The sequence below is a fragment of the Lontra canadensis genome, unplaced genomic scaffold (assembly GCF_010015895.1).
Source record: "Lontra canadensis isolate GAN:19392208 unplaced genomic scaffold, GSC_riverotter_1.0 scaffold56, whole genome shotgun sequence".
Lineage (NCBI taxonomy): Eukaryota > Metazoa > Chordata > Mammalia > Carnivora > Mustelidae > Lontra > Lontra canadensis.
This window is the reverse complement of record NW_022631050.1, coordinates 5083454-5105637: the sequence shown is the minus strand read 5'-3', so window position 1 is coordinate 5105637 and position 22184 is coordinate 5083454. Positions and strand designations below refer to the sequence as shown.

At 33.9% G+C, this 22184-nt stretch overlaps 1 protein-coding gene across 3 annotated transcripts in view; it reads right to left on the bottom strand.

Moving 5' to 3' along the window:
• ATP11B (ATPase phospholipid transporting 11B (putative)) overlaps positions 1 to 22184 on the bottom strand; it is a 114609-nt gene that overhangs the window by 5791 nt on the left and 86634 nt on the right. Inside the window, exons 26-31 of one of the 3 annotated variants that reach the window (XM_032875438.1) lie at positions 16706 to 16771; positions 16068 to 16171; positions 15694 to 15859; positions 13132 to 13217; positions 10097 to 10222; positions 1989 to 2100 (exon numbers count right to left, since the gene is read on the bottom strand). In XM_032875438.1, coding sequence (XP_032731329.1) covers positions 10138 to 10222; positions 13132 to 13217; positions 15694 to 15859; positions 16068 to 16171; positions 16706 to 16771 — 507 coding nt within the window. In that variant the 3' untranslated portion in view covers positions 1989 to 2100; positions 10097 to 10137. Of the gene's footprint in view, positions 1 to 1966; positions 2101 to 10096; positions 10223 to 13131; positions 13218 to 15693; positions 15860 to 16067; positions 16172 to 16705; positions 16772 to 22184 lie in introns of those variants that run through there. The other 2 variants (XM_032875437.1, XM_032875436.1) reach the window with 2 other exon arrangements.

Sequence of the window (22184 nt, the reverse complement as noted above, 5' to 3'; positions counted from 1 at the left end):
TATGACCTGAGATGTTGGACAAAACTGGTAAGATATTTATAGTCTGTCAAATAAGATAATACTGTTAAACATTTTATTAGAAAAATAAAAAATAAAATCTTACAGAAGAAAATATTATGATACAATTTTAAGTGAAAAAAAGTAGAGATGATAGGAGAATGTGCTGAAATAAATCTCCTATTTCCAGGGGCAGGTTCAAAGGGATAATGCAGTATAAAAATGGGGGCATATTACCTGAATAATGGATATCAAACAATGAGAATATATATAAAGCAAAAAAACATTTTTGGCTTATTTAAAATTAATTACAGTTTTTTAATAGTTAGTGAAGATGTATACTTTCATTAAAGAGAACTTCCTGTTGAAGCAGAAATTTAAAAAATTCTGTGGAAATTCTATAGCAGTCTCTTAGTCTAACTCCCAGTTTAATCCTAAATAGTACAGCTGTCTTAATAAGTAAAATAACACTATAAAGTAGGTCCTTCTGAAACTTCATTTGGAAAACTTGGTGGCCTAGGTACATGACAGAGCTGCTTTCTAGTAATGCATTTTATAATACAATTGTGTAAGTCAAAATACGTAAGTTCCAATAAATTTAACTGCTCATAGTAATTCTTTTATATAGAATAAAAGTACTACAAAATGATACCACAGCACTATGGAAATATTTTTGATCACATGGTATAATCAATAAATGGAGACTGAAAACACAGATGTTAAAGAATGTTATTTATAAATGCAACTGTACCTTAAAGACTCGGCCATAACTAAAGGCAAAGTGGGAACTAATAAGTTTGCCAATAAGTGTTACCTGAATTTTATGATACATGAATGATAATTACTCATTTTAAAAACAAAATCTAAGCAAATATTAAGTTATTTTATCAGAAGGTAATAATAGTTCATCCTCCATCCTCTATTCCCTAACCCTGGGGTATTATCCAACCTCTTCCATGCCACGGCACACATAGAAAGTGATTATTCATGTGGTACATGGTGGACAATGTACATCTATCTATCCTTGCCCATCTATATATAACTCTTCACGCACACTGGTGCACTGCTGCTCTCATTTTAGGAATATGATAGAATTCATCTTAAGAACATCAAAGCATGAAAAAAGTTATTTCTACTTCTTAATGTCCCCTGAATAATAATATGTCTCTTGGAAACTATATGAAGAAATGAATCCATTTCACTTTTAAATAAATTTAAGTGGCATTTACCAAAACATGGCATTTTCTGTTATGATCCATAGAAGCAAGCACTGGTAAACCTAATTCAAGAAATAGATTTGGGAGGGGACAGAAATGCTAAGATTCTTCTAAACCATAATTTAATATGCCTGTTCTAACTTACAAACTTCTAATTAGACCGTGAACACCAAGTTTAAAAAAAAAAAAACACAACTCATTTAAAAAAAACTCATTACAGAGATAAAATGGTATAAGAGAGCAGAAATACAGCCTTCTGTGTTTATAAATACCTTAAAGTCTCAAATGGATGACCAGAAAATATACAAGGAGAGTAAGAAAAGCAAAATCCTTTGATTTTACTATTATGTGTAGACTATTTGGTAAATACAAAAAGCAAACAAATAAAAAAATACAGAAAATAAAACAGTAATATATGGTATAATCAAAAAAGGAAAGTTATAAAAACTAAGTAAGTATCATATACACACTCCTATTCACCACATTATAGAAAGACTGCAAAGCAAAAATTTTTGTTCATTAGATGAAGTCTCTTCAAAGGTGCTTTCTCTTCCTTTGTTAGTGAAAGAGCCCCCTACCCCAAAACCGCAAAGTGAAATCTACCATCAAAGAGTGCTAATAAATAGCACACCTCCCGCTTCAGTTGGTAAAACCAGCTGCTGATTTATTAGGTATCTAGAGACGCAGGTTCATCCTGTTCCAGTTTACAGGACACTCATCTGCAGCAAAGGCTACTTAGAGAAATTTCACACCTGCTGACATGGGTTGGACTACATCTTCCTACTACTCGTTCCAGCATTCTTCCAACAGATGCGCACGCTGTTTCTCCCTCTGAGAAACAGCACATGGAGTCCAAGCACTTGATACCTGAATTTGTTTCAGTAAGCTGGAGGAGTTAAAGCAGAAAAAAATTAGTTATATATAGATCTGGATTTCCAAAAAACATTAAAAAAAAAAAAGACAAGCACTGTAAAACCAAAAGTAATGCATATAAATGTTTTCTATAATATGAAAATATATGGAAGGCTTTAAGACTAACATACAAAAATATTTAAAAGGCACTGTGTCCTAAATTAAAAGATGAATAAAATAATTACATAAAAATAAGTAGCTGGCTTTTATTTAAATCTATAAAGATTTTGGATTTTAATGTCTCATTTTAATAATTTATTACAGGCAAAATGATTTACATCAACCACTCAAACTCAATGAATTCTAATTCTTGAGTTTTTGTTTAGGTGAAATGCTCCTGTAATTTCAATGAAAAATGTTTAGCAATTGAGAAAAACAGAGTGTGAACCATTCTGAAGACTGGGAAATGATAACCAGGCAGGACCTAACCCCAATCTTCAACAACACCAACAACAACCGTAGCAAATACTTATGTAATGTTTTCTATGTGCTGGGTTCTAAGCACTCTACATATATACACTGAAGTAATCCTCAAAAATTTATTATAATTTTATAATTATCCTTGAAAAAAGCATCATTTATCTTAAACTTGCTAAGCAATTACTAAGTGCCAATTATGCCCATAATCAGCTTACCTTGCTTTTAAAAAATTTACCGATTAATTTAATTTACTGTATTGAAATCCACTAAACAAATGACTTACTACTATTTTCATTAATTTCTGAAGGTATGCAAGAGTCATACTGATTCAGGCATAAATAACCCAGCAAAATAACTTAAAGCCAATGCTACTAATAATCTTAATCCCGTTAAAATGAGGGGAAGAAATGGTATGATCACATAGCCCAATGAATCCCAACCTTGGTTTTGAAATGGTCAGGTGTACTCCTTAATTTCCTCAGGGGGTATAATTTTAAACTGTTTTTCATTCATTTTCCTTTACATGTATAACATACTGTATAACAAATCTTTGGAAAGTATAGAGGAAGGAGAACAAAAATAGATTTGTTAGAGTGCTGCAATTCACAAAGGTTGGGAATCACCAAGTGTTGAGTGTGGGCGTGACAACAGGGGACATTTGTGGAGACGCGCACAATGGACAGAAGACGGATATGATGGAACATAAATAAACTGGTGCTCAGAATATAAGGAACGGGTGAAGTCCTGCAAAATACCTGCTTACGGTAATCCTGCCAAAAGCAAGCAGTGTGAGACAACATGATTCCCGTCTGGCAATGACCTAACTGTCCCAATGTCCTAAGGTCTGCTGAGCACTGAGAAACAGCCAAATTTTACTTGTTCTTTCATTACAATATCCTTGGTTTAGGACTATTTATGTTTGTTTCTTAAACTGTTTTTTGAGAGATGTTTACAGATGTCTCATGAAAAAAAGTTCTGTGGCCAATTAAGTTTCAGAAACACTATTTCAATGATGGTCTAAACAGACTTATTGAGTAAAGGACTGTCAAAAAGTCAGGACACATGGTCAGTCTCCAGGAGGAGAGCTAGACATACTGCAATTCTCAAATTGTATTTTTTTTTCCCCAGTAAAATCTTGCCCCTGGGAATCAATCAACACTAGGAAGAACATTAATATCCAGAAGAATAGTTTAGGAAATTTTATATGTCTCCCAGTTTTCTCCTTGGGTCCTTGGGCTCTAGTTTCCTCCATCTCAAAAATCACCCTCTACAGAAGCAGGACTTGAAAGATCCCACATGCTCAAGGTGGAAGTACAATACTGCAAGGGGGCCTTAAGGCCCTTTATAACCTGACCACAGTCTGCCTTTCTTGCTCAACTTCCCAATGCTTCTGTACAGTCTTCATATAGCCAACCAGTGCAGTGTTCCTTGCCTTCAGGCATATGTCAGGGCCTGTCACCAATTATGGTCAGAATGCTGACCCCTACAGCTACTTCAGTTTAAATACCATCGTCTCCATGAAACCTCCCTCACCTCTCCAACTATCAGTAATCTCTCTCTGGATTCTATTACCCTGATTGTTTGCATAACTTAATGGTATGAGCCCTTAGATTCAACTTGTATTTATTAAGCAAGACACTGTGCTGGTTCCTAGAGGGGATGGCAATCTAGTGAGTTAATAGGATGGGAGATAAGTCAGGAACAAATAATGGCAGTTACATTAACGGAATGTTTACTATGTATGTGCCAGTTCCTATGTAAGATGCTTCTCATGGATTATTCTCACTGAAAACTTACAACAAATTTTTGGGATAAGCACCATATTCAGAAGCATTTTATAGATGAGGAACTAGAGAAGTTGAGAATTTGTTCAAGATCACCCTGCTGAGGCTTGCGTCTCGGGTTCTTTAATTCCAGAGCTCAAATCTATCATGCCATTATACTGCCTTCTTATAATTATGGTAATGAGGCTGAATACAAATATTAAAAAAGAGGAAGGAAGGCTCAAACCCAGCTGTTGTTGTTGGTATTGGTGGGAGGGCATGAAAGAGTTGATGAAAGAGCATCTGAAACACATTTTAAAGACTGGGTGGGATTTCAGTAGCTGGAGATGGGAAAGAAAGGGCATTCTAGGCTAAGCAAAGAGAATGAGTAATTATGTGTGGGTAGAAAAGTATGATGTGTATTCAGCACATGTTTAGCCTAAGTGTAAGAAAGTAGTTGTTACACCTGCCCCTTTCCAAAAGGACCAGGGTGACTCAAAGTGTGATCCATGGGTCAGTATTGGTCCAAAAACATTTGTTACTGGCCTATGAGGAGATAAGTATTTCTAGTCTGTATGAATAAGAGACTAAAACATTTTATGGCAATTTGACAATACTTTTATAACTATTGAATCTAATAATAATTTTAAATCAGGGCTTATTTTAAATATCTTTTAAATTTAATTTCCTAGTACAGTTTGACCCTTAAACAAGATGGGTTTGGACTGCACAGGTCCACTTACACATAAATTTTTTTCAACAAATACACATACACTACTATAAATATATTCTTTCTTCCTTTTGATTTTCTTACTTTATTGTGAGAACAGAGCATAAAGCACCTATAAGATACAAAATGCATGTTAACTGGTACTTTAGTATTATCGATAAGAGTCCCAGTAAACAGTAGGCTATTAGCTAGGTTTTTGGGGAGTCAAAAGTTATATCTGATTTTTTTTTAAATTTATTTGACAGAGAGAGGGATTGCAAGTAGGCAGAGAGGCAGGCAGAGAGAGATGGGGAGGGAGGCTCCCTGCTGAGCAGAGAGCCTGATGAAGGACTCGATCCCAGGACCCTGAGATCATGACCTGAGCCGAAGGCAGAGGCTTAACCCACTGAGCCACCCAGGTGCCCCTATATCTGAATTTTTTACCGCACAAAGAGTCAGCACCCCTAGCCCCCACATTGTTCAAGGGTAACTGTAACTCATTTTTATTTTATTTTCCCAAAGAAATGGTCCATCATGGACTGGAAATTAAAAACAAGACAAGAAAACAACAAACTGGTCTTTCACATTTGGCTGGGGAACACTAAACTAGACCAGAAACTATAGACAGCAAGGAGTTTGCCTGGTACTTCTTAATTTAACAACTTGTGTTTTGCTTGTATAGCTGGAGCTCAAATTTCAAGGATTCACTGAAGATGAAATCCGTAAGGTCAGCAGCATTCGAGTGACCACATATGCCCAGAACACAGCTTAGGTTTGGATCTGACTTTAGGTAATTACTGTTGCTTTGCACTCATTACTTCTCACTTTAAAATCTCAGGACAGGTATTAATACGTGGACAATCCCTGACAGAGTAAACATCTCGAAATATCAAAAATATTATAAAGAAACGACTTAAGATGACCTTTTGAACTAAGCAAAAATATATTTCCTTTTTTTCTCTAGAAAGAAAAAGACTCCCAGCTGCTTTAAAAATGCCGAATGCTGGTTAACTGTGCTTCTGTAAAGCTGCTATTTATGTAAAAAAAACTACACTGTTCTCCAGCAAACTTCCAAGCTCTACCACTTTCTCATATAAATATCTTTGATCTCATATTCAGGACCTGGGAGACCAGCCAGATACACGCAGCCAGAGCTGCCAATTAAGTGGGAGTAGGAAAAGGGTGGAGCATTTAAATCTCATTTCATTCAAAGTAAGGAGAAGGAATTATTACTTTTGCGTGTGTTTCTTTTTCTTTCTTTCTTTCTTCCTTCCTTCTTCTTTTTTTTTGACTGCTTATAAATACTAGACAAGAAAAAAAGCAAAGCAATGGGAATGGAACCCTATCTGGCAGCACCTTAATTTACCAGAAATTCTGATTCCTTGGTAAGACTCTCTACCACATCTTCCCAGGAATGACCACATATCTTAGAGCTGAAAGGGCGGCCAAGCAAAACAACTATGGAGATTCAGCATAATTATGTATGGCTAATAAAAACTTTCATCTTTCTAGAACTCACCTTTTGAAATAAATTCTGACTCAGTGCTCTTATTTCCATTATTTTCATACCAGTGCTAGGAAACATTTAAAAATTTCTTCCAGTGCTTCTACTTCTATCTCCTATCTTTCTAGAATCCTCTAGATGTTAGAAAATTATCATACATCTTTATTTAGTCTTTCCTATGACCTCCTACCTATCAAATCAAATCAAGTTTTTTTTTTTTTTTAAGATTTTATTTATTTGACAGAGAGAGATCACAAGTAGACCGAGAGGTAGGCCGAGAGAGAGAGGGAAGCAGGCTCCCTGTTGAGCAGAGAGCCCGATGCGGGTCTCTATCCCAGGAGCCTGAGATCATGACCTGAGTCGAAGGCAGCGGCTTAACCCACTGAGCCACCCAGGCGCCCCAAATCAAGTCTTTTTAAGTTTAGATAAGAATTATTCAACTATTAACCATATTTGTTCTTTTGTCTTTAAAACAGTTTTATAATAAATATATAATCAAAGTGAGAATCTTGTATAGCCTTAAAGGAGATATTTGGAAACTGTAATTATGGGGAAAAAAAAAAAGGTGTACAAGGAAATGTTTTTCTTTTTAATGTGAAATCAAAAGCCGTCAAAAAGTACTGATTTCCAAATTTGGTTAAGAATAATAAAACCCTTAAAACAACCCTTAAAACAAATAGCTTCAACTCATTATTCAGAATTGCAAGAGGTAGCTGATTAGCAATGACATTTAGAAGACTGCTATCTTTCACTCAAGGCCCATTTCTTCAAATCATGCCTCAAAAGCACATTCACTCCTCTATATTCTCTCCCCTCTTTCCTTTTCCTCAAGGAAAATAAACAACTTCGGAAGATAGTTATAAGTACCTCCATACCATCTTTTAGGGATCTCCAGAGAGGAGATTTCTGTACATGTTGCCTAAATTTAACTATGAAAATAAGCATATAATAAGAATTACATTTATCGGGTATGTTTATTTTAATAATTTGGTTTATTCTAGTTTCAGAAAGAACTGAGGCCCCCTTTTAATGATGTGGTTACATAAATAAAATCTGAAGTTTAAGAAGAGTATCAGTATCTGCAAAAAATGGTATAATCACCAATTTTAATGGAGAGGGTAAATCAGAATAGCACTAATTAATGAACTAAACCATGGTATAGCCAATGTTAAGAATTCAGTTTTCTAAAAAAAAAAAAAAGAGAGAGAAAAGAGAAAAGGAAAAAAAATCAGTTTTCTAAGTATGAATCATAATATTTTTCTTCACTTCAACCTCCAGATTTTGCTCAAAGAAGTCAGAACAGATTTGAAAATAACATTAATTTTGTAAAGTGGTGTATTTATCAGGTATACATGCAGGTCTTGCTACTCATGGCAGCCTTATTAGTAGTTTTTTTAAAATGTTCAATTCTATTTGTTCACAGAATTTTATTCAGGAAAGTATAGCTTTTACTGGCAAACCGAATCCAGGCCATTAAAGTTTTCTGTTCCTTTTGTAGTTCACTTTGTTAAATGAGAGAGTAGATGTAAGTATCTTTGTCACAGAAGAGGAAGGTGACTTGTAGTTGGTTGAAACTATTCAATTTTTTTTTTTTTTTTTTTTTTTTTTTGCCATAGGTGATGGCAAGTTTCAGGTCTGGGGCTTAGCAACCAGGTCCACAATGAGAAAGGTCAACGACCTTAACAGTCTGTTGATATCCCTATAGTTGCTAGGTATAGTTGAAAAGAGAGCATCCAGAGCAGGCCAGGAATCTAGGGAGAGAAACGACAAAAAAATGGAGGCCAAAGAGGCAGGTCACAGTGGAGGGAGATGACTAGAAGGTCCTAGACCAGGACAACATTTAGGGATCAGCATCAACCTCTGCCTGATTTGGCAAGGCTGACCACCTTTCCATTAGAGGAAACAACTGCCATGTCAAGACAGAAAAAAACAGAAGAGGGATATTACATAACACTTACTTTTTTGAAGTGATTTTTATTTCAAAATATATGCCAAAGGCAGAAATATATAAGAAATATATTCAAGGTATACTTCACTCAATGAATGAAAATTCAGTGATAAGCAGGAAAAACTGCAGGTCAGGGTAATACAATTTTACTAAAGTCATATTCACGGTTTCAGGGTTCTTCTAGCTTCTTGTTTATAGGAAGAAGGACCAACTATCACAGGATGATGAAATATTTTCACTCATCAACCTTTTGTAAAAGTAACCATAACAAGGCCCCTGTTATTAGGAGCGTTCTAAGAACCCATCTCTCAACCGTATTATACATTTTAATGGACATATTAAAGCAACACAGTACCAGATCCATGTCTTATGAAATATTCACTTGAACTTGACCCTTTGGGAAACTTTTAACACAGAGGTCATAGTTTTTTAGGGTTAGTATAGTCAGGTCCCAAGTGGATTATCTGCTTTGTGGATTATCCAGGGAATAATATAAATCCAGGCCAGCTCCCCCTCTTTGCCCAGCTCAACCAGGGCATATTTTAAAAAAACTAAAAATTTTTCCAATTTATCAAAGCAAAATATAAGATAAATTTAGAGTAAAAATAATCATATAGAGCATCTGAAAACAAAAGTTCTGAATTCTTTTGAATTCTTTTCAATTAATAATAATAGAGTTGATCTTCAATATTTTCAACATAGTTAATCTTCAACATTTTTCATTTAGGGCAGTTCACTGAAGGAATCTAATTTTAAAAATATGTCTTCCAGAATAATCCAGGGTTTTCAAATTACTGTATCTGTTCTATGCTCTGATTTCATGGTAGAGTTAAGATTTATAATTTTCAAGCAGTTTTGTTTGAAAGTTTTACCATTTATGATGTTTTATCTCAAATGAGACAATAGCACCTTACTGATCAGTAATTATAATATACAAATGGCAAATAATCCATAATTACTACCAATCAAAATATTTTACATGTTCCAATAAGGTCTAGAAGTGGTTGTTAGGATTGACTCCTCAAGATGTGAGTGAGTCAAGTCCTCATCAATTCATATTTTTTATTACAAAGATATAAACTATCAAAGTTTATGAAAAATAAGAAGTGAGAGTCTGATGAATATTAGTCAACAGAAAACTATTCAGTACCATGTCTAAGCACTCATTCATTGGATCATTTAACTCAAGAGCCAGATTTAGATAAGTAATTTGGTGTCTAACTACATTTAGATGTATAAAATGATACACAATTGCCACTTCAAATGGGAAAACGGACTTCAGAAATAATAGAAATAGCATGACATATTTTCATCAAAAGAAGTGAAAAGGAATTTCTTGAATATAAACAACAGGTTGTGAGAATACCTTACTAGGCTAGAATTTGAGGTGAAGTATGATTTCACAGTTTAACTCCAAAAGAAGACTAATAAAATATTCAGGGATGGACATATAAAAAATGTAAAGATCACAAAAAAGGAAGACAAGTGAACAAAAACAGTAAACATATGAAGAACAATGAAGGATTAGGAAAGTAAAAACTGAAAGTGAGGCCAGTTCTCCCATAGCATGCCCCAAGTATGAGAACTTAGCGGATAGGTCCCCAGGAAGGTCCAGCGCAGTACTACCTAGTGCACGCAAGAACTGTCCTGCTGGCTGCAAGCCTCAGCTAGCAGGTGCCTACTGTCCTCCCCTCTGTGCTTGCTTTCAGCAAATTCATATGCTGAGCTGACTGAACCCTTATCTTCTTCCATCTGGAAGGACAGAAAAGCATTAAGTCTTATATTACAGAACAATACTCTTCACTGTAAAATAGGTTTAGAATCAAAACAGCAAGTTGGGATCCACAATCTGTGAGGTACAAATGAATGTTCATACAATACCACATTCATTTACTGTCACAAAAGAGAGCTAACAGCAGCTTCTTAAGGGGAATACAACAAAACACACAAAATTAAGCCATGATTTTCCAGTGCACAAAGTTAGATTAAAACCAGATTTCCTTCAATAAAATTCAATTTCTTCTACTAAATTCCTTGCCATCGAGATTTAGGGTTCTTATTGCAAAGGTATGTCTGCCCTTTTTCACAACTCTTACACTCCCTTCTCAAAAGATGTCTCTACTCTAAGTGAACTTTAGCAGAGTAGAAGGGTCACTCGCATGGCCTTTCAAATGCTAGACATGTGGGTAAAGGGTGGGGTGGGTTGACTTATTCAACAAAATTAATTTAATCCTTATTTTGAAGTGTATCTTTTTAGTGAGTGCTAATTTACACAAATTTTTATTCTTCACTTTTTTTTTTCTTCTTCTAGGGAGTATGTTCCCATAGCCATGCTAATCTGGGCCTTTTTTAAATTGTAAGAAAATGTCTTCAGTGAACAAAAAACAAATTTTTTCCTCATTATGTGTTTTCTCAGTCTTAGGACTGACCAACAATTATTTCTATCAAGAAAATGCTACCATGACTGTCTTACATGTATAAAAAATTAAGTAGTAGAAGTCCTTGGTTTCAAGAGTACAATAAGCTTATGTGAAGATAGCTTATTATTATTATTACTATTATTATAGCTTTGCCTATAACACAGAGGATGGAAAAATACTCAAAATGAGTTTTTTTCCATTAAAAAAGTTAATAGTTTTGTGTTAATGGTTCTTAAAAAGTACTAAGCTGATTGAAGGATATTTTATATCTGCATAATCTTCCTCTTTGTCACAATAAACAAACTACCATGGATCACAGCCAGGAATATTGTTTAATGCAATTAAAAAAAAAAGATGTATTTAAAATTCACAGGATGCATCAATAGATAGATGTATGTGAGCACTTGTCCTGCATGCAGCTATGAGCAAATGCCCACCCAGTGGTCACTCACTGCTTATTTAAACAACTGGCATTTCTGCTTGGCCTTTGGTTGAGCATAGTATTTTTTCCTTTTGTTCTCTGATGCTGACAATAAATAAAGAGACCACAGTATGTAAAATGATTACCTGATAGGTGAAGAACCTGGAGGCTCAGAGAGGTGAAATGATTTGGTTAGGACACATAAGTCGTAGGACCAAGGGTATCACTAACACCCAGGCCTGCTGTCTCCCCACCAGGGCTCTTCTCTTCCTGATATACTACCTGATTGGAGAGTGGCTTGCAGAAAAGGCAACCTGACCAGTATATCTGGTTCTCATTGTGCTTTTTCACAGATGAATGTTAGGCTTACTACCTTATCACATTGTTACAGAAACTAGGATCTCTCTAATTTATGGTATTTTTACCTCATTTTTTTTAGTTTATTATTGCTAAAAAAAAAAACAAAACCCAAAAAAAAACCCAAACAAAAAAAAAAAGCCTACATGGCTTGATTTAAGCCAATACGATACATGAAAATATGATTTCATAAAAACAGTGAGATTATTCACAATGCAAAAATTATCTTCACTTGACCAAAGAGTTTGCCAGGTGTTTTTTTTTTTTTTTTAAATAACAAGCTCTTCTATTATCTTAGAGTTAAATAATTAGATGTTCAAAGGCACATATGGATGAATTGTGTTACATGTATTTGACTCAACCAAAGGTGAAGACAAATCCTCAATTTGTTTTGATTTTAGTTCTTGTTTTAAACATAAAATTTAAACTTAAACACCCATTTTTATATTCATATATTACACCTTTGTAATTCAAAGTAGAATATTTCAAAATTGTAGATGATAATAAGAATAAAATCAAAAAGTGTGATAGAACTTTGGAACAGCTCAAAATTGTGAACTCAGAGAGTTTTGTAAGACATTATTTAAGCAATGTTCCATCAAAGCCATTTGCTTGATCAAATGAACACAGATAGAAACCTTTAGAATAAAAAAAATTAAAAAAATATAATTAAGAATACACAAGATACTGACAAGGTAAGAAAATGAAGAGTGCCAAAAGTTAAAAAAAATTTTTTTTAGTTATGTAATTTTTCCTCTTCAAATTAGACTGGAGTTAAAGTTAATAAATAGTTCTGGTATCTTAATATCAAATGTTTCAGGATTTAAGCTTTCATTCTCTTCTATTGAAAGACATCTCTATACATTATTTTTGTGGAAACAGACAGAATGGATCTGTCTGTGGAGATAAAGATATATGTTTAAGAGATACAAAATATATTGTGCAATTTATAGATGCACTAAACAGTAGCAAGGATATGAAATGCTTCAGCAGCCATTACAGTATACAAAGACAAATACACACATGTACTTACAGCAAAAATAAGGCAAGATAAAAAATGGGCAACTCTCACTTCCAAGTAACTGAAACTTAAAACTTTAAACTTTATGATGAATTTCTGTAGCTTAAGTTATTCAACATGCAGGAGTATCCTTAGTTATGAAAATAATATGACAAGCAGAAGCATTAGAATTGTACTATAAAAGATAGTTAAGGTGTAAAACATATAAGATACAGATCTCTGTCCTGTTATGCTGAATTTTCATCTGAATTTTCTTCTCAAAGAAGAAATGGATATATATTTTAAATTTTAATATACATATTAGTAAAGGTCAAATTAAAGACAGAGCTGTGCTAACAAAAATGCCCCACTCTTAATTCATGCCTCTGCCCATCTTTAAATATTGTTTCATTGACCTTTAGCATGCAGAAGAGTTAACAAGGTTCTACTTCTCCTACTCTACCTAAGTTTGCTCAGCTGATTCCTTGCCCTCGACAATGGCTGCAGTGCGATGAATTCGTCACTTAAAGCAACTGTGTTGGAGTACATCTATAAGTGGACAGAAAAGGGATGGTACATACAACAAGTCAGTGAACTGTATTCATCACCTAAGAGACAGACACAGGACAAACTTTGTAAAGACATCTGTTCCTCCAAGAATAGGAAATATCATACACGGTACACATACATGACTGACATTTGTAGGGCTGTTGGCTTTCTTATCAAAATAATTTATTCTTCACTCTTAATACCACATGATTATTCTGGAGAAAAACAGCTCAAAATAAATGCAGACAACTCTTTTTTTGATTTTTTTTCTTGCTACTTTTGGTAAACAATGAAGTAGCTGATCATTTAAAATCAGTGGTAATACTATAAGTCTGAAATAATAAATACTATTGCATGTAGCAAAGGAATGATGTCACACATAGGATATGAACGGACCATATACTGTTTCAGCAAAAAAGAAAAAAAACTCAAAAAACCCTTTTAGCAGTTTAGAAAATCTCTGAGTGGAAGAAGAGATTTCCTCCTTGGATTAGACAACAATAGAACATCTATCTGGGTCAAGTTATTTTAAAAGTGAGTTTAGTGGGACAAAAGGGAGATTAGCTTTCACACCCAGAAAAAATGATTAGGTTACCACACATTTCATTTTCAATCACTTTTAATCTCTGGTAAAAGAACCAAAATATATATAAAGTATTTTTAACTTTTTCTTGTCTAAGGGTCCACTTTAAGGCAACAAATATTTCCTATGTAATCCTTTAAAAAGAAGCTATAGGAAAGGTAGCAAGAACTAATATCACTTTCTTTTATCATTAAGAAAGCTCTATAAATACACCTAAGTTTGCAAGTGCTCTAACGTAGATTTCTAAAGATAAATGTAAATAAACTTGATTATTTACTTTTATAAAGACTTAAGCTTTAAAAGTGATGTTGTTAATATATTTTGGTGAAATATAACTTTATATAGTCCAAGAGGGGGAGACAAATGTGTTATTACTAAAGATCTAGAAAAAGTATAAGAGACAATATATTAAAAATAGTACTCTCTTACTCTAAATATTTGCCTGAAGATTAGAAAAAATATAGGCAAAACTATCTGATATATATTTAAGCAATATACGACAAAGTAGAAAAGTTAGTAGCATATTTATATAAATATATGCATAGGCAGAGTAATCAGTTATGCAAATTTCTCTAGCCCCATTTGGAGATCAGTATCATAGAGCAACATCCTTATTGTCCTTACAGTTATGATACGTCTACTGAGGACTCACTTCATACAGGCCCAGGGTTGGGTGCTTATATTATCTCAGCAATTACATAAGGTAGGAATTACTATTCTGATTTTGCAGAAGAGGAAACTGAGGCTAAGGGATGTGACTTGATTAGGGACATATATTTTACAAATGGTAAAACTGTATTTGAATTAAGTTTTTCAGGATTCAAGAGGCCTATGCTGTTTCAATGGTGTTAAAATGTGTATTGGCTAGTACTGAGTTACCAAGGCAAATAATTGCTAAAGCAATGCTGACATGATCAAGTGAAATCAAAGCTAATACCTCGTTTAGGAAGCCTAACTCAGATCACTAAATACTTAGGGAACAGTTATTCTATTTTTGAATATACAACTAAATTTTCAAAATTTAAATAAAATTTGCTAGGCATATAGCAAACATGCAGAAAAAAAATCTCAACATTGTATAAGTCAAAAAATCTCAACCATGTACAAGTCAAATACATGAAATGGCACATTCAACTGATAGTTACTATTTCTTGAGCATCTACTTTGTTACTGAACATTATTTCATTTAATCCTCATTACAAAGGTAATAAAATAGATATTTCTATCATAATTTTACTACTCATGAGGAAACTGAGACCTAAAGTTACAGAGCTACCAAGTGGTAGAGCTGGGTTTTGAACTAAGAATTATCAGGCCCTAAAGTCTATGTCTTACATACTACGTGATATACTGTTAATATTTGCTGTAGCTTAATATTTATTGATAAATGTTTAGTAAGAAAATGTATTTTACAAAAATCCATTCTGTAAAAATTGTTTAGGTTAAAGAACTTATTTCATACTCTTGTTGAAAATAATGTACCCTGAAAAAGTTTTACTAGAATTCTAATGTTTCTAAAGACATGGCTATATATCCCAATTATTTACCTCTGATAGAACACTGTGATAATGTTACTTAAAACATATTTACTATTATTATCTGGATATAACTTGGTAGTCTTTTTTTTTTTTTTTACTTGATAGTCTTATATTTAAAAATCTGGAGTTCCATTAATAACAATTAATTTGTCAGGACTCAAAATTAATAGAAATAAGAAACAACTTAAAAATATCATATTTAACAATATTTGTTTTGCAAAATACTTGATAGAAGAATGGATAATTTCCTATTCTGTGATATAAGCAGATTTTAATGACAGCTTTTCATTGTTACAGAACAGTTGTTACAGAACAATTCTAATTTAAAAAGGTACTATATATAAAGAACGGTTACCTGTGCCTTTTCAGTATTTGTAGGATGGAGCTGTCGGTCAAATACTTTCTTCACAATATCAAGAAATAGACACATAACAACCATGAGTATTATGGCAAACCAAGCAGAACCACTTGATAGGAGTTGAATAAATACAAAGTACATATTCTGGGAGCCCAAAAATGGCCTGCAAAGAAAAGAGGTAGAATATAGTCGATATTCAGTATTTGTTAATTTTTCTTCTCCCTATCAGTAAGATCAACTGAAGAAAGTAAATTTATTATCAACGAGACCCATCTCATCAAAATTATTCTGAGCAGAATTTGTTCATAATATAATCTATCACAATAAACAGAACTGAATCAATATAATTAAACTATAACATAGTCACTCACCAGAGAATCCCTCCATAAAACAAAGAGAATATAAAATAGAATATAATAGATCCCCAGGTAACAAGATGGTTGATCCAGGTCCAAAAATGAGTTTCCAAAGCCATCTAAAAAAAATTTTTTTTATATCCTTAATACAAGATAATAAATATTTACTTAAATTAAACCTCTCAGATAAAATTCGAGAATAAAATGTAGTAATTTAAAGTGCCTAAGCTTTCTATGGCAAAGTCCCTCAGCAGGTAAATACTAATGAAAGGTTCCAGTATGGAATTGAACAATTTCAAGTTTATAATGTTTTTCTTCTATGAGGAAGAAGCACTGAAATTTTCATGAGTACTTTATGCTCTACTCCATGGCCTAAAACAACCCATGTTGTCTATATACAAAGAAGTAAGATTTCAGAGATGAATATTGTGGGGTTAACCTTTACTTGACCATAAAAATCAGCTAAGGCTTTCCAAAATAATGAACTTGAAGTTTTTTTTTTTTTACAAAAATTAAAATTAATTATTAAAATAGCAATCAATGAAATTATTCATGACTGAAAAAGGAAAAGTAAAAAGGGAAAACTATCTACCTACAAACCACGTGTTACACAGATGCAAAATGTGTTCATGTTTCTAATCTCTGCACCATACCTTTACTGTGACTGTAATAACCATGACTGTGAAAACCAAGGTGCCAAATGTCCAGTTTCCAAACATCTAAACAGAAAAAAAAAAACAAAACCAAACCCATTACTGCATTATGTTAACATGACGCTAAATCAGATGTAAGGCAAAAAGTACTAAAAATCACTTGCATTATTTAAACCAGTTACATTTGAAATCTGTGACATTAGTAAAGTTAAAGCAATATGAAAAAACACCATACAGCATTATTATGTTTATCATTATCATGTAAAATGATCCTTTGGATAACATTATCAGATTGGAAACCCAAAGATGGCTTTAAGCCTATATGACACAGAATGCTTTTAGTTAGAATGATATAGTTGTTAGTGACTGCTTTATTCTGTCAATCATAATTATTTTCTGAAACCATTCCAACCAGATGTTATGACAGATCACTTGACACTGTATTTATGGACACAGCGTAGGCAAAGCAGGAGAAAAGAAATTTACACACAAAACCAACACCTGAAAGGAAAGATAACGGCCAATGGAATTATTTCTCAAAGAATTCTATGTAAAAATACAGTTAATGCCAGGCAAAGTAGTCTTCTGGGATTTATAGCCAAAACTTACTAAGGTTTATCAGAAGTGCTGAATCCCCAAATAGTCAGGATTTAATTTCCACAAATAAGAACAGAACCCGAAGTTTATTTTAATTAAATGTACAAAATAGTCGGTTTTTACCACTGGTTTAGAAAATTATTTAAAAGGCTCTGTTTCTTTTTATTACTGATGTCTAACAATTAGCATTTACTTGAAAAATTACTTAACCTCTCTGTATCTGACTTTCTCACTTGTAAAATGGGGGAAGAACTTTACAGGTTTCTATAAGAATTAGGATATGTAAACATGACAGGGTACCTGGTATATATAATAAGCAATCAATAAATAATGGTTATTATCATCAACAATGAAACATCAATTAATAAGCCTTCATTTGAGGGTATATTAGGAGTTTATTTTCAAGAGTAAAGGAATGGAAAAGTCATATTGAACCCCTCATTTTTCTGCTTTTGTCATTTCTAGAAATAGATATTTGATGCAGCCAAGGAACCTGTGCCTGGAAGTGGTAACATCCACACGTGCCCATCCCTCAGTTTTCTGGTTTTACTGGGCCCAGATTTAGGGCTACTGGTATCTTCCCTAGAAAGAGGGGATTTAGGGCTCCCTCTTGAATTCAAGGCCTCAGAGAGGGCTGTACAAACACATTCACATGGTCTTTTTTGTTGTTTTGTAAAATAAGCAGAAGTAATATATCTCAAACCAAACAGATAAGACTCCTGTTTCTTTCCATACTGACTTCCACTTGAGCCAGTTGGTGATAAAGTGAATGCCAGAGGGCATTTTGAGATCAGGGTACAGAGAAGTTGAGTAGGGCTCATTACACTAGCCTTTGATTAAGTGTGATGGAACTATCTACGTCACTCAGTCATATTCATGTATACTTATGTTTGTATTTATAGTTCTATTTTTTTCCCTTAAAGAGGGCGTGCCAAAATGTGTAATGTTTAGACTTTCCTAAACCTGGATCTACCCGTTCAGAAAAGAAAGATGCTCAAAACCCTTTCTATCACAATCTGCTTGTTTTCTAGATTACTTCTTCCAGCTGAATTTGTTACCTAATTATTTAATAAAGCCAAATCTGTATTCCAAATTAAAAAGGATTATTCATTATTTATTTGAATACTCCACAAATAGTAACTGCACATCTTTTACATACTAAGTACCATTCCAGGCCTTGGGAATAAAGCAGTGCTAAGAAAAAGTGCCTGACCTCATGAAGCTTACACACCTAGATATATATAATAATATATAATATACACACCTAGAAATATACTTTTAGGTAGAGATTAGTGCTCTGAAGAAAAATAAATGTAGGAGAGGTGGGAGTCAAGAAGTGATGGAAGGTGAGGGAGGTAAGATTTTAATGGAGTGGGCAGAAAGGTCTACTCAACCCAGTAATATTTCAGCAGACCTAAATGAGTAAGGGAGTCGGTCACTTGCCCACGTGAGAGAAAAGCACCCAGGTAGAAGAACAGCAAGTTCAGAGGTCCTAAGTCAGGAACAAATTGATCTAGTCAAGGAACAATGTAACTAGTACAGCTAGAGAAGAGTGAATAAAAGGAACAGTGGTAGAAAACACAGCCCAATAGGCAGATGGAGTCAGGATGGATGAGATTTTTATACTGTAATTAGTCACTGAATGATTTTGTGCAGGGCATTACATATGCAATCCAGTTTTCATTTTTAATAGAGCACCTGGGCTGCTGTGTAGAGGAAAGGTAGTTGAAAAGGAAATAATAAAAGCAGGAGCAGGTAGAGGCAGTTACTATAGTCCAGGAAAGAGATGGTGAGATCTGGACTATGTGGAGAGAAGTGGAAACATTCAAGATATATGTGACTACAAGAACCAATATGATTGCATATCACTTGTGAGAGATGGGAAATAAAAAATGATTCCTGGACTTGCATGAGCAGCTGGGTAAAAAGTGGTTATTTTTGTTAATACAGGGAAAAGTGGAAGGGAAATGGGTTTGCAGAAGATATAAAATTCTGTTTAGCTGTGTAAAATCTGAGATTCCTAAGTGATTTGTTAATTGGAGAAGGCAGTTTATTTGAATCTGAGGAGAGACTGGCAGAGATATAAATTTAGGAGTTCTCAGCATACAAGCAGTATTTAAATGATGGGAAAAACAGTTTCACCCTATATATGAATAAAGAAGAAAAAATGTCTTAGCACTGAGCCCTGGGCCACTGTTCCATTTAGGACAGTGGTTCTCCAGTGGGGTGTGATTTCTCCTCCCAAGGAACATTTGGCTGGGTCTGGAGACATTTTTTATTGTCATAACTGGAAAGGGCAGGTGTGTACACTACTGATATCTAGTGGGTAGAGGTTAAGTATGCTGCTTAACATCCTACAATTCATAGGATGAATCCCAACAATAAAAAATTATTTGGCTCAAAATATAATTAGTACAGAGGGTGGGAAATTCTGATTCTGAGGGTAGGAAGAGAAGACTGAAAAGGAATAGTCAGTAAGAAAGCTGAAGTAGCCAACAGAAGCTGAGAGAAGATAATGTGGCAGGTAGGAAGGCTTTGTAAATTGAGTGCAGTGGTTGAGTTCATAAGGGTTGAGGCATGCTCTTGGATTTAACAATGTGGGGGTGGCTGGTGACCATAAAGAACATGGTTTTGATGGAGTACTGAGAGTGAAAGCCCTAAAGGATTATGTTCAAGGGAGAAGAGAAAGCAGGAAGTAGAAATAGCAAAAAATAACCTCTTCAAATTTTGCTCTAAACACACACACACACATACAGCCAAAGCAGCAGCAAAGCAAAGTTAGGTCAAGGAACTGGGGTTTTTATTAGAAGATGGGAGATACTGAAACATGTCTGTATGTGACTGGTTGGCTCTAATAAAGGACAACAGATTAATGATGAAGGAAAGAGAAAAGATAACTGCAGAAGTAAAGTCCTAGGTTAGGCAAGAAGGAGTTTAAGAATAAACAAAAGATGAAAACTTTTCTGTATTAGGTTCAACTTAACTATACAGTGACCTATAAGTGATTACCTTCTTTGTAGTTAATCAGTTGTTCAGTTCTCCACCAGTACAAACTCTCCTTAGTATAGATTTTAAACATTTGAGCAATTGCTGGATACCATTAGAAGCAATGTTTATTTTTCTGTTCTCCTCTAATGCATACTACATTTCATTTTCTATCAGTTGTCTGGAATATTACTAGTTCTTTAAAAATCTGTCTCATGAATAAATTAACATTCAGGGAAATTCCATAATGAACCAGATAATCAAAGTCATATTAATCATATAACCTTTCATTCAAAGAAATCTGTACTTACTTATAGGAATTGCATTGCATATGTGTACTTTGAATGACCTGACTGGTAATAACATTGGTTAAATCATTTACATTAAATAAAAGATACTGTATTCTCTGGAGAATACAGATATAAAATGGTAGATTTCTAGCCTTAAAACTGAGCTCTTATCATTTGATGGTTAGGTTTCAACAACTGATGACATGTATAGCATGAAAAAGAAATTAATTAGGGACAGGAAATAAGGGGAAACTCATTATAATTTTAAGAAAAAAAAAAAACCAGTATTAAAGCTTTATCCTTCTCTTTCTCTCAAAATTACAACCTGAAATTTCATCAGCTCATTCTACCTTGTTTTGCTAATTAATCTGGCAAATGGTCCAGACCTACAAGGTTTGATGAAGGGGTGAATTACTTTTTCTTCCTTAACCCTTTCTCTCTCATTAAATAATTAATGTGGTGGAATACTATACAATATATATTTTAGAAGGGTACTAAGGCTCTGATAATTCCAACATCTCCACTGGAGAAGTCTAACTGGCATTAGAATATTCTAATAGCTTTTCCCCTTTTCTCCCAACCCTATATTTTTGGAATTTCAATTATTTTAGCTTTGGGGTATAATTGGGTATAACTCCATAAAGAGCAAAAATCATTTATGGTAGACGTTTTCCTTTGAGTTCCTGTAGACTTCAGTAGAACAAAAACAAAATAAAAAAGCAAATTAAAAAAAAAAAACCTTATTTGGGCCAAATATAATTTTAAATAGTAGTTACCTAATTTGCAATTTTCACATCAGACTACTGAGATGAGTGGAGTAGATATTAGAATTTGAGTTCCTGAGGTAACAGGAACTATTTTTCTTTAGTCTTTCTCCTGTGAAGCCTTTGGCTGAAACTACCAGAGAAACAGAATGTCATGTAGGGTGGGGGTGGAAATTCAGCTACCTCTGAAACTCTTCTGATATTTTCCTCCCCACATCACAGTTTTTTTTTTCACTTTCACCATGCCTACAATTGCCTCCTTCCTGTTTTCTTCATTGTAGTGTTTTAGTCTTTTGATATGCTTTTACACAAGCCAGAATGCCTTGCCTTTGCATCCTATAGAAGTCTGCTTTAACTGGAGGTAATCTCTCTCTCTCTTTTTTTTTTTTTTTTAAATGGAAAACCCAAAAGACTCCACCCCCAAACTACTAGAACTCATACAGCAATTCAGTAACGTGGCAGGATACAAAGTCAATGTACAGAAATCAGTGGCTTTCTTATACACTAACAATGAAAATACAGAAAGGGAAATTAGAGAATCGATTCCATTTACTATAGCACCAAGAACCACAAGATACCTGGGAGTAAACCTAACCAAAGAGGTAAAGGATCTGTACTCGAGAAACTACAGAACACTCATGAAAGAAATTGAAGAAGACACAAAAAGATGGAAGACCATTCCATGCTCTTGGATTGGAAGAATAAACATTGTTAAAATGTCTATATTGCCTAGAGCAATCTATACTTTTAATGCCATTCCAATCAAAATTCCACTGGTATTCTTCAAAGAGCTGGAGCAAATAATCCAAAAATTTGTATGGAACCAGAAGAGACCCCGAATCG